The following is a 13,744-nucleotide window of genomic DNA, read 5'->3' on the forward strand; positions in this document are numbered from 1 at the left end:
AATATTTTCCGAATCGGGCTTAGTTAGTTGAAATGCTGTAACAATACTAAAAAACTACATATTATTAAGCAAAATAATTCGGGTAAGGGGAATAAACTGGAAATTACAGTTATTGATACTAAAAAAATATTTCTAAATTATCATGTTACAATGTGATATTTTTGCATTTTCTTGCTGCCAATTAGTAAAAAGATATATCTGGAAATCAGAGTATAAAGGCATCACGGTCATCAAAATTTCGGTTGAACAGTTTTCTGTAATTAAAGTCGTGAAATATTTACTTAATATATTTAAATGTAGATAAGTTCTATATTGTTGAGGCGGATTCATTTTTTTAAACTGCTGGTTGGGTATTTCGCCTCAAAAATGTTTGTTCCTTGCTCTTACGTATCAATTGTTAATACACAGTTAACACTCTTAGAAAATCGAAGCTCTACCATCAATCAAATATAGTGGCTAATTCTAAGAAATATTTAATCTGTATTCTCTCGTAAATAGAGAATCTTTAAGCGGTTACAGAAATATTCAAATGCAAAACATAAAATGACAAATCAGAGAGATCGAGAAAGCAATATGGCAAGAAATGTATTGTTTTTCAATAAATTTCTAACTGTCTGAGCCGTAAATTTCTATCTATGTTATATGCCTGAATAATCGATTAAAGCGAATGTGAACTTATTTTCTAAGTTTTAGGAAACCCCTTAGTATCGGTTATAAATAAATATTTCGACAATATATTATATTATTACTAATTAAATTTTAATTCGCAAAAGTTGTTTAAGTTGGGATTAATGCCTTTGAAATTGCCTACGTTTCTTCACAGTTTTCCAGTTCCGTATATTTATTACAGATTAATCAAATGCAGATTTATTTTACGAAATATAAATTAAATAAAACAAAAATTAACAACGTGAAACATTGTCGACAACTACACAAGATWTGGTTTTGACAAATCCATGGTTTTAATATACATTAAATGCGTATTAAACGAATATTTAATCAAATCATACATCTCCATAATATCCAGTCTGTAAAYCTATTAATTGGTGGTATATTATTAATATGTAAATCGACTATTTAATATTACTGCACTTTAGATTAATTAACACTAAGCTATTTTAACTATTARCAGAATTTTTTAACCGCAGTTCCGAAATATACGCATTAAATGAGTGGTCTTAGTTAAAATTCATTCGTTTCATGGCCTAAGGCACATTTTCTTTGATCTTAACGTCGATGTAGTAAAAGTTTGAGGGGTAAAAATTCATTAAAACTGAAAAGAAAAATAAATAAGGGCACAGAAGGTTCATGAAATGAGTCTGGCTCATTAAAATTATATGCAATACCTTGCATGTTAATGTAATTTGAAATACTGGTTATAAGACTGTAAGAGATGATGTGAAATTGCGAAAGCAACGAAAGGATTTAAATTAACCTTGGAAGTAGAAAGCAAATATTTGAATTGTAGCTATACTAAACAGTTTTGATATGCGCACTAATAATTTCTGATATTAAACAAACCAAACATTGAACTGAATGAAAAGCAAATTTGTTTAACAATAAATTTAATACTTACTTTGAAAGATCCCAAGTTCTTCACGGAGCAGGCAAACTTCGCAGCTCTACCGGCGGCCACAGTTTGATTCATGATGACATCAGTAAATTCAGGCTCCTCAACAACAGCTAGAATAAAAAAAAAAAATTAACTCTAATAACTAATAATTTAAATTAAAAATTTAATTTTATAAAAAAAATCAACAAATAATTTCGCGCTGTTCGCTATCCTGTAACTTCCATCATAGTGCAGCATAAGAAATCTACTTAAGAAGCTAAGCACATCTCATGATGTGCAGTGAAATATGAATCTCCCTTTAATAACATGGATAAAAGTTTAACTTCTTTCTAGTAAGGCATGGTCGTTTTATACTGTTAAATACAATTTGAGAAGTTTCTCAAAAAAGCCTATTTTCATAAGCATAAGAATTCAACCACAATCGATAAGAACTTTTATCGAGACGAGGAGAGTAATTTTTATACGTCAGTCATCAAGTATTCCTACAACATGTTTTCCCAGGAAACTTTATTGCGCCTAACAAAAGGAAGAAATTCAAAAATCAAAGAATGTATAAACAAAAGTGATATAAATGACGGCAGATATCATGGATGTGTTCATCTCAGGCGCTGCCTACGCCGGTTCAAAGCCGACAAATTCTAAACTGGTCCAATAACATTAAATGATCTGGATATCTGTACCCAGTTGTACCACTAACCTTCAACAGCTCTGAACAAACCGAAAGTTTATTGAACTGATTATTTCTTTTCTAGTCTTTCTCGAAAAAAAATGAAGCGTTTGCATGTAGATAGCAGTACATTATCGGAAAATTGGTTCATTGCCTAGAATTTCCAACATTTCTAAGTTAGCTTGTCTAACTAACACGCGTATTTGCCTATTGTACCTTTAGGTCTTTTTGCACCGTTTTACAATCGAATTATTTTCAATAGAACAAATTTATAATTTTTTATTATACTCTTCTAAGTTCAGCAAAATATTATCTTTACCATTTGTAATACTCATTTTACATTGATTAATTGCGCAATAAAATATTCTATTCGTCAACCCTCTTATGCCTAATCTGAAAAAAACACAGAACGGATGATTGAAGCAATAAACATTTTCAGATGTATTTCCCAGTATGTTTAAGTAGTTTAAAATTTTATTTTAAATTTTCTTGTTTTTTTTTCGTTCGGCTAACACTCGAATTAAATAATATATACTATTTCCAAAATGAAACCGACTATTAATAATTTCGGAAAATATTAGAGGTGTTATTTTATTTTGACTCAATCACGTCCCTATTAAATGCATTAATTTAGCGATGTGTTTACATTAGTATCTCATAAAGGGAATGTCAATACTAATAATTGATTAACTACAGATACAATAATTAATTGACAAAGGAACTGTGTAATGAAAACTGACATGCACTTTGAATTTAGATACTGAAAATATATTGTAGAACATTAATTGGGCAACTTATGTTGCGACAATCGACGGAACTTATCAACGGGACAATACTTTTGTTCAAAAATCAATTTTCAATTCGCAAATTATTGAAACTGGTTGAAAAACATGAAATTATTAAGTTGCATTTGATTTGAGAGTTTTTTTCATGTAAAACAAACAGCCTCAAGTTTTTAGAATGGTTTGGAACTGAGACCAATGAATGTAGAAGAAAGTTTGAGACTTGTAATCTTTGCATATTTTACTGAAGGCACACAAGTAATAAATTACTTTTTTGTACCGCAAAGTTCCCTCGATTTCTGTGTTTAAATTGGGCAATGACTTTTTCGACCTTCCCTGAAGAACAACACTTTTTGAAGAATAATTGCCGCACATACAAGTAGAGCGCCAGCTGGAAATACTAATGAAGCTTTCATTTTAACCTTAGAAAGCCTTGAGAAAGTTTTGACAATTTGATAATTAGAGCGGAAAGAATGTGAACCACTCTTTCTTATAATACGAAATGGTCTTCAAACATTTTCTTCAGCCGTTTAGGCTGTACAGGGAATTTTATAATTTGAGTTGGGATGGAAGCTTCCTCTATCGATATATGGAGAATTAGGAAAGCTGCAGATTTTTTATTTTGTACGTTTAAGTCACTGGAGATACTCGATTTAAAAAACACATTTTCAATTTTCTAACATTTCAGGTTTAATCTGAAGTAGACAACAGCTTTATTAAATTATTTTCAATTTTATTAGATTAGATAATTTTAAGTGCAACCCCATTTATATTTTTGTATTTTCGAACACTAGATTCAAATTTAAGAGAAGCTTTTTGGAAATGATTTGGAAAATTGGTCATGATTTCAATTCCTTTTGGTCAGTGATTTCGCTCTAAAGTTGTTGTCTTTTTTTTAAAGCAGAATGTTGATTTTTACAAGAACGTGAGTAGGTACTGCTAAAGAAATAATATAAAATAAACTAAAACTTAAATAGATTAAAATAAGTATAGAAAAAGAAAATTTTCTAGAAACATGCTCAGCATTTTCTCTGTTAGCGAATTACCACCTTGAAATTCTACGTCCTAAGTCCTGATGAGTCGCCGCTCTAATTTCAATAGTTGACAACGAAAGGATTGTGTTTCACACTCTTAATTTATGACGCATGGCTGAAAGAAAAATAAACCACTAGAAATAAAGGTGAATTAATTTCTCGACCTGAAGAGACAAGGTGAACTTTTTTGAGTGCAACAACTTCAATTATACTGTGATTACCTCAATGTGGAGAACATACAACAATAAAACTCAAGAATCAAATACTTTTTTCTGAACCATATACCAAAAAGAGCAGTTTCACTAAATACTTTCCACGTAGATAATGCAAGACCATTTTGAAAAGTAGAGTGTGACAAACAACAATTTTTTTAGTCTTCAATTTGGTTGCGTTTAGCAAGACCTTTTCTCGCCCCCACAGATAAACCTGATGGTGTCAAATCAGGCAACATTGCTGTCAATCCAGCGATCATTCAATGTTTAGTAGAACACCTTCACATTATTCCTGTTGTGAATGGTGGATAGTCTCTCCCGAAAGTCTTGGATCAAACCCTCAAAAAGTCAAAAATCCCCGCACTGATCCATTTAAAATAACCAAGTTTCTGCTTACTTTATTATTATTACTATTAAATTATGGTATCTACATCGATCACCTCTTGTTGTCTAGGGATACAAATTTACAAGTCATTATCTTTATCAGTTATCCATATATCGATAGAGCAATCTTATTTCTCACTTTGTTGTATTTCGTGTTTCTGTATTTTGGACTTTTTTTTAAATTATACAAATCTTATTGAATAACTGTGTCGAAATATTGGGTGATTATTAACGCGTTTCGATTTTAGTTACATGATGGTAAAGTTAAACGGAAGATGAAATTCCCTGGAACATGCAAGGTATTAATTACGCGTTAAATTCATTTCACTCAATTTCAGTGTGGTTCTCTTTATATTGCTGTACCAATTCCAATAGTACTATCAGCAAACAGCAATCTGGGGCATTGTAAACCCGCGATATTGGTATTTCTCTGTTTTGGTGAATATTTTAAAACGTCAAATACTCCGCCATTTTTGCGCGCTCTATTTTGCAAATAGACTCTGCTGATATTTGACTTTGCTGGACATCGAATTTAATATGTCAAACAGAAACTAGCAATTTATGCGTCCATGTACCTCTCTTGTTTAAGTTTTAACATTGGATTTGACGTGAATCATTACGCCCAATATGTGAGAACTGGAAACAAAATTTCGATTATTCAGCTTATTTTCTGTTTAATATCAAAATTGATTTCTCCCAATATAAATTACTTTAGCTCTCATAAGTTAAAACTTATAATTGCTAAAAGTACTCAATTTTATAAAATATTACATATAAAATTAATCAATTTTATAAAAAAAATGTTGAACGTTTTTAAATTAAAAAGACATTATATAGTCAAAATTAAATTAGTTTAAATTAACCGAAATGAAAAATTACACATCTCGTATCCTAAATCAGGCTAAATCTCCATGTCCGGAAATTCCTGTCCTGGAAATTCCACATTAGCAATGTAATAATATAATGAATGAAATTTACTTATCCCTGACTACCGATATAATAGCAATATTGATCTCCGATATGTGACACATCTACTATTTAAACATCATTCAAGTTGATATCTACTCAAAGAGCTTTTGCATAAACACGTAAGTATTTAGACTTCTCAACTACAACCCTAAAACACGCTGAAAAGATGTTCAAACAAAACTACAAACCTAAACAACTGTTGAGGCATAAGTTAGAAATGCGTAATCCCTGAATGAAAACTGTTAATACCAGAAATAAAGTGCCAGCATAAGGCTAAAGCTGGGGCAATGTTTTAGGATTAGTGGTGTCTGTTTGGTGAAAGATGGGGTTAAGAACGATAGTCCCATGCAGTCCAGTCTCACAGGAGTAAACCTCGGAATTGTTTAGTCTCAGCAATGGCTGTTGCAAATGTGAAACTAGGTTAGACTTCTACGAGAAATAGATAATAAGAAATATGCCTTTGTATATTGGCTTCACTCCACTAGGCAATACAACTGAATTTTTTTTTTCATAAAAATGTATAGACTAAAAAAACATTGAGTTTTCCAAATTAAGTTGTCAGTAAAATTGTGTTACTCAAATCTGATAGATATTTCTGATTGGCAAATATCTACCTAATACTGTTTAGTAGAAATCAGTTTGAAGTTGCTTTTCAATAAAAAGTTCGCATGTTTGAAACATCTATAGCAAATACGTCCTTCCATTTTATTGCAGGAGGCAGTGAAAAAGCTGATTCTATTCGCCGAAGGTAGCAATGTCCGAAAAAAAAAGACTTTTGTCGATGGCAGCTGCCGCAAATCAATTTAATATTTTTACGGTTTTTATGCGAAGTTTTTAATGTAAATGCAAAAATGAGATTAAAACTGGTATACCTAAAGCTCAAAAATTGTCTTCTGTCCCGTCTATCAGTGTTAAACCTCTGAATTTATTTATTTAGCGTTTAACACAAGAATAAAACAATAATAAAGGTGAATTAAAAAGAAAAGCAAATAACATATTCAATTGCTTCCTCAGTCGCTATCTGCAAGTCACATGGTGCGAATTTAGTCATTATGAAATTAATTAATTATTTAATCAATCATCAAGGTTCATAATGATCGGAAATTAATTTTAATGTAATTTAGTATCCATATTTAAGAGGAACTTCTGATGCATTTAAGCGATTGCTTAAACTCCTTTTGGATAATACTATGTTTTCAATGCCCTTTTTTTCTAAATAAATCAGGCTGAATCAAATATGAAAACTTTTTACTTGAAAACGATTTTACACTGAAGATTGGTTTCCAAAATTCAGTATAATTCGATATTCATACTTCAGAAATTATAGAAAAACGCGAAACTAAGTAAGCTTGGTTCCTTCTAACTATTGAGCTCTTGCGTGCGTATGGTCCACAAATATTTTGAAATATTTCTTCTTATATGTTCCTATCCATTAAAAATATGGAGTTCAAATTTTACTAAAACATATTTCTTAAGCCATTTGTAGCTCTTGTATCTTAAATATAACAATCGTCTACGGCGGGATTTGTAATCGTTTCCCAACGATGTACCTTCAGATCGTGTTTGGAGAACGCGCTGGAGGAATAATTGGACGATTTCAATAACTCCAAAGAAGATGTTGTCAATTTATAAATTAAAGTATAGTAGCTTTATAACAAATAGGGTAAGACATCTGAACAGTCAACTGGCTAGATACACATTTTTAAAAACTCAACAGGTGTCTTCTGCTGACATTGATTTTGATTGCAAATTGCCGTTTTTAATTGTCTTTTTACTGAATGAATCTCCGCAATTATTGAGTATATCCAAAGTTTGTCACTTTGGCGGCCGCACACTTAATTAATTATCAAAGAAGCGAAGTAATTTCGATAGACCTTCAATTTTACTGCAAAGTACTTTATTCTATTTCAAAATACTTAGCCAGTAATGGAAAAGAAGCTTCATCCTATAAAATTAAATACTCAAAATGACTCTCGCTCTAAACTGAGCAGATTGATATATTTTGCGAATATGAGGTAGGAGCTGCGGCAGGCTTTTATTGCTTTGTATGAAACCGAATGAGTACCATTATCATCTCAAGATCATTTATATGCCAATTTAGAGCTATGACTGACAATGTGCTAAAATTATAAGAAACAAAACTTAAAACCTTTTATAAATAAAATCAACTGACTGGGTAAAAATTGAATGGTTTATTTTTGTCGAATGCCAGTGATAAATTCATGCAAAATGCAAAACATTTAGAGAAATTATGTGATTCTTGATCGAATAAAATTTGTCGACATAGAAGTCCCTAGGTGAGTTGGCTAAGAGATAATGGGCGAAGCGGCTTGTCGCACAGCACTTTAGAAGTGGTTGAATTAACCCGTAACATGAATTGCACAAGTCCCTTGGTGGCAAAACGCATTGTTAGCACGAGCAGACGTTTTATCACTGAAGCTGACTCCCCTAGCAGCCAATAAACCCGCGACGAAGCGCTCGTTCATTTCATTCGTTTCATATTCCAAGCCGGTGTGCAATTTACATGTTATCGATATTTTTATACTCGTTATGAAATCGTTTTACAATCAGCCACCTTCATATATACGCATTGCCTGCGGCTGAGGTGCTGTTACAGCCAACCGTAATCGCAGCTTCTCAGCCAGAAGAATCTTGCAACCGGTTAATTTGCTCTCTCTCCTTAATTTTGGATCTTTCATTTGCATCTATGCGCTTCGGGCGATATTACCATAATGCAATATGAAGCAAGGTCGATTAATTTTTTCAATTGAAAATTACGCATCTTCAGCTTCCTCAGACATGTCTGTTCTTCTGAGAAGATTAACACATTTTAACTAAGAGTGGCACAAAGGATCAAAGCGGTCGATATCAAAGTGAGAACATCAGGCCATTAAACGACCATCACGACTTTTCTCATTATTTGGCCTGTTGATCTGGCCTAACATTGATAAACTGGAAGTGACTTATACTTTATGTTATTTCGGGTAATTATTAACGTTCAGTGTTTCATCAGCTCTCTATTTGAAATAATTTGCAGGAACGGAAATCCCTGCTATTACTAATAATTAATTCTCGGACATTGTGGTGGGGTGTTGTAATTCCCGCGGAAATCCTGCTAAACCCCAAAACATTTATTCGCAACGCTTTTCATGCGGCCACGTTTCCAATCTGCGTATGGTACATTTGATCGCATTGTACGTCTTTGGAGTCATCAATTCTTTGAGGCTGCAAATTAATGATCAAAATAGATGCCTGTCTATCTCCAGCTATATTAGTCTAATTATTTTCAACCGTGTTGCACATTGTTCCACATCGGTTCATGACCAAAAGCTAGCGCTTTGATATCGATAGAAACAGCGTATTATGGATAGTAAAAAGTAGTTTACAGAAAACCCAATCTATCTCTGGCGGTGTCTCGTTTTCCAAATTTTTATAGGACACATCCGTAATTGTAAGTGCTATCAAAAAAGATGGATAGGTCGCATGTACTCTTTTTAGGTCAGAGATACAGCAGCATATCAAAAAACTGTCAATTACAAAATGACGTTATATTTTCTTAGTTAAAGGAGATACAGAAAAAACATGTCTGTAAAAGTATCTTTATTGTTATTGTTAAGTAGTATGTCATTTTCAGAATAAGTATAGAATATCAGCTAAAAACGTCATCGGACCTAATCTAATTACTTTTAATGGAACACCCTGTATGTTGTAGTATAAAAACATATAATTTTCAATTATCTTATCAATAATATAACACACCATGGATCACATTGGTTCCTCAGGTGATATACTTAAACTTTATTACTTCAAAGCACAGTAGGGCGGGCAGCAAAACTGATATCCTAGCAAACTATGTTCGCATTCTAGTTGTTATTAACACTTTAGGTCAATTTCGTTTTGGTATATGAGAATAAATATTTTGGGTTGATAATATTTCCAAATACTTGCACCCTGGGGATGATGTGAGAGGATTGGAACTTTGTCAGTTTCTTGTGAGTTTTAAATTAACCTAACAAAAATTGTTCTTTTCAAAAAAAAAATAATTTGGTCAGATAGAATGTAGAATCACAAATTGCGGTATTCTTAATCCACGTAGTGAAAGACCTTGGAACTCCACAGATCCCTACATGGACGACCTGCTCATCAACAATGTTCTTTTGACCATTATCCAAATTGGTATTTGGAAAATGGCAGATTACTCAATAATCACAATAAAGACACTTCCAAGTCTAGTTTTTTCAGTTTTTCGTGCCATTAGTCATATCAAGCACCCCCTACTAGCGATCTAGTTTTTTGTTGCATTCCAGCAGGAAATAATGTAAGTAAATTAAATACATATATTAAATATTGAAAGTAGGTGGACATTTGAATGGAATGTGGATTCTTGAACGATGATTTCGGACTGTTGAATTAAAATAGATATTGAACTGTTCTACTAGCACGACATTGAATTATATTCAGGGTAATTTCCAACCGCATAGGTTATGCGATATGTAGTTTACCCAGTCAAATATAAAGCCACAACGTGATAACCTTTAGGATACCAAATTAATCTTTAATCTTTAAATTTCCATTAAAGTCACCCGTAGTCGTTTACGGTGGGTCTCTTCTGGTGATTGAAACGACAGGAAAACTGTCAATTTTGTTAGTTTAGGATATCACGAGATATGGTTGAATAACTTTATTAATTAACTAGGGTCTGAGCTTAATTGAAATATTTTCACTTAGGGTTTATAACTTCAAACTATAGGCAGATACCAGCAATTAAAGGCTATATGTATCTATTGATTAATCGCAAATAAGCGTTAGAGCAGCTGATGTGGGCATCAGAGCTTTGGTAACACTATACTGACTAACATTTATTGAAAAACCAGCCTTTTAAATAGCAGTGAAACGACTAGCAAGACAAACTCGCATCAAAGTAAATATAATATGTCTATATAAACAAAACTTATTCATACACAGTGACTCTCTGAAAGCGAGTTTAATTTCAAACGATATTAGATTTAGCTCCGAGACATTACCAGGTTTCGAGTTTCGTTCCTTATATTTTCACTTCGTTTTTCATTATTTCATACATATTATTGAACATCGTAATTGGATGTTTCTAAATTATTTCCACTTCAAGATATAACTTGAAACATCATCGACCCAATTCAGTTACTTTTAATTTCAATTAATATAACATATACTTGAGTGCTATGAGTACAAGCGAAACAATTGAAGTTGGCAATAAATGATGCTAGTGTGACACTGAATATCGCTAAAATTGTGCCTCTAAAATTTACCTCTCCGCATGTAGTGAGTGGTTTTGTAAATTGGAACCATCAGGATGTTTAGCTAATTAATAATTAAACACGGAAGCTGCCAAAAAATTGGCAGTAGTTAACTAAGCATCCAATGAATAAGGACGTATAAAAAATTATATCACTGCTGTATTTTACAAGTTTCGCTAAACATAATAGAAAACGAAAAAAGTGCAAATTGTTTTCAAATATAAAGCTTAAATGCAAAATCTGTTAATGGTTCTGTGTTATCCATGCATTTCCAAGTAGTTCTTGCTTTCTAGTGATATCCGGGTGCGTATGTTAATCATCAGCTAATAACAGTATGATTTATTGAGTTTGCCTGGATTAGTCTGAAGTGCATGGCAACAAAATTTGCTGCGTTTATTGATGATTATTACTGGAATAGGCACTTACTAAGCACAATTGCAAGCTGAATCGAATCAAGTAGTTGTTAAGCTTCCAGATTATTCGTATTATTGTCAAATATACAGTGTGCTCCAACATATGTAAACGAATGTCCAATTGCATAAAATAAATCGCAGTTTTATTTCGATGTATAATAAACGAATTATTTAGTGGTCCTCCTAATTATTTACTACAAACTGAAAACAGAGGTGTTCTGAGGTATTGAGCTAGTTAAATCGTAAATAATTTATCAATTCAAATGCAATCTTGAGGCAATCAAAAGGAGGGGAGTAGGCTAAAAATTAATGAAAAATTACAACTTTCTCTCCGAATTTGATGTCTTTGACTTTCCACAAAGAGTTATCAATTCAATACATGGTGTCCCGTAAGCACATGATTGAAAGAGTATCGCGATATTCTTTGGATGAAAGGAAGCCAATCTGGCCTAACTTTTACTAAAATAAATGTCGCCTCTCTGCAATCGATGGTCAAAGTTCTTCAAGAAATTATCGTTTTTGAAATGTCGGGAGAATGGTATGATGGATTTTAATCAAACCAGCTGTGAATTTAGTCCTATGTACGATTCCTGTTTTGTTGAAGCAACCGAGTTTATCCGCTTTGGGCAAGTAAGCAATTATTCAGTGGCTTGGTACAAAACCTACTAGAACTTTTTATTTGCTATTTGGAATCAAACAAATTTTTTGCCTTGATGCCTTTTTAACATTTTGGTCCTCTTTGTAAAATTTTGTAGCGATCATAGTATTTGCGCAAACACAATATTTCTGTTCTGTTGCCAATTGACAATCAAAAACATTCATTAATTTTCGCTTTCAAAAGACTACCGGGCCTAAGACCTTGACCATGTCGGACAGTCAAAGATTATAAAATGATTGACAATTAATTGATTATGAAAGAACATTAACGCTTACTACGACATTGGTAGTTAATGTATATAAAATATACATAATATATAAAGTATATAATGTATGTAAATTATTATTTTTGGGAAAAGCTATGAATGCAAAAATATTTTACAAAAAGTGGAAAAAAATTCCAACAATTCATAAATTGAATAAGGTGAATTAACTGAAAAAACATTCTCCCTTGCTGGATGAACTCGGTTGCTTTGTAAAAAGATGAGTCTTAAATAGGAACAAATTCCCAGCGAGTTTCATTAAAATAAATCATTCCATTCTCTCGATATTTCAGAAAACATAAGTTTTGTGAAGAACTTTGAGTCTCAATGGCTGAGAAGTCATTCATTTTTTCGTGAGAAAAGTTAGATCAGATGCTCATCATTTTAGCCGAAGACTTTCACTGATTTGTCAAAGATATTTTGGATATCGTCTTAGTTGTGAAAGTGTGTAGAAATTGTTTTTAAGTGCGAACATTTACAGTGTATTTTATTAGGGAATTATTCACTTAAGATCTTAAGATTAGCTGACTTGTGATAATCCAATTTTAATTGCTTTATCAGAAAACGTTCTGTTTCTGAAGTGTGAACAGCAAGATGTGTTTCCATATCGATAACTATTCGACACAAGTAAACTATTTTTTTCCAAATGAATGACTGGAACGGATTGACATTTATATTTTACTCAAAAGCTGTAAATTTGCTGAAAAAGTCAATACTCAAAATACAATCCATCAGTTCAGGTACAATGTTGAAAATATTAAAAATCAAAATAGCAGACTTTTAAGTGCAATTTATATATTAGTCACTATATTATCATGTCGTGACTAAGAAAACACTGGGAAATTGGCATATAATTTATGGAATGGTTTGGACAGTAGTAAAAAAGCAGTTACCATTTCGCTCTGTGGAGTGGAATTTGTCGGTTTAATTAAACATGAAAGTGAAAGGTTAAGTATCTTTCGACGTGCAATTGCAGCGACTATACGATTTTCTTGAGCGAAGTTGGAACATTTTCAAGTGTTTTTTGCGCCAGGACTTTTGGATAACGTATTATTCCGGTGTTAGAAGCTGGATGTTTTCAAAGAAAGGTTTTGTCGTTCAACTAGGAGTAATGGATGCTTTTGACAACTTTCCAACCCAAATTGCTCCAGTTGGTTCGCTATAGCCAAATATTTCTTATTCGTTTAGGACTTGAAAAAGAAGCAATAACATATATAAAAAGAACAAAACATGTCGTGTCTGTCACATTTGGGCACTTGAACGCGACTATATTGCTTTACTTGGACTGAACCTACTATTTTAAAAATTTAAATTAGAGGAATAATAAGGGACAAAAAAACACATGCATTGTGTATCTGTGAACCCATATCAAAAAAGTAATAAAATGAACATCGGAAATACAGGGCACAATCTAATCGACTTTAAGATAAAATTTCTACTTGAAGGCATTTCGTGAGCCCAAGAATGTTATAGCTCTGACGTTGCCAGCAAATTGACATGCATTCTACAATATT

The 13,744-nt window shown here is 32.3% G+C and overlaps 1 protein-coding gene across 1 annotated transcript in view; it reads right to left on the reverse strand.

Moving 5' to 3' along the window:
• Window positions 1-13,744, reverse strand: part of LOC109533889 (lachesin) — a 184,987-nt gene that overhangs the window by 111,663 nt on the left and 59,580 nt on the right. The window contains exon 3 of the mRNA XM_019899403.2: window positions 1,577-1,691. Coding sequence (XP_019754962.2) covers window positions 1,577-1,691 — 115 coding nt within the window. The remainder of the gene's footprint in view (window positions 1-1,576; window positions 1,692-13,744) is intronic.

This window comes from Dendroctonus ponderosae, unplaced genomic scaffold, assembly GCF_020466585.1.
Source record: "Dendroctonus ponderosae isolate FM_Combo_2020 unplaced genomic scaffold, Dpon_F_20191213v2 Dpon_F_20191213_1, whole genome shotgun sequence".
Classification (NCBI taxonomy): domain Eukaryota; kingdom Metazoa; phylum Arthropoda; class Insecta; order Coleoptera; family Curculionidae; genus Dendroctonus; species Dendroctonus ponderosae.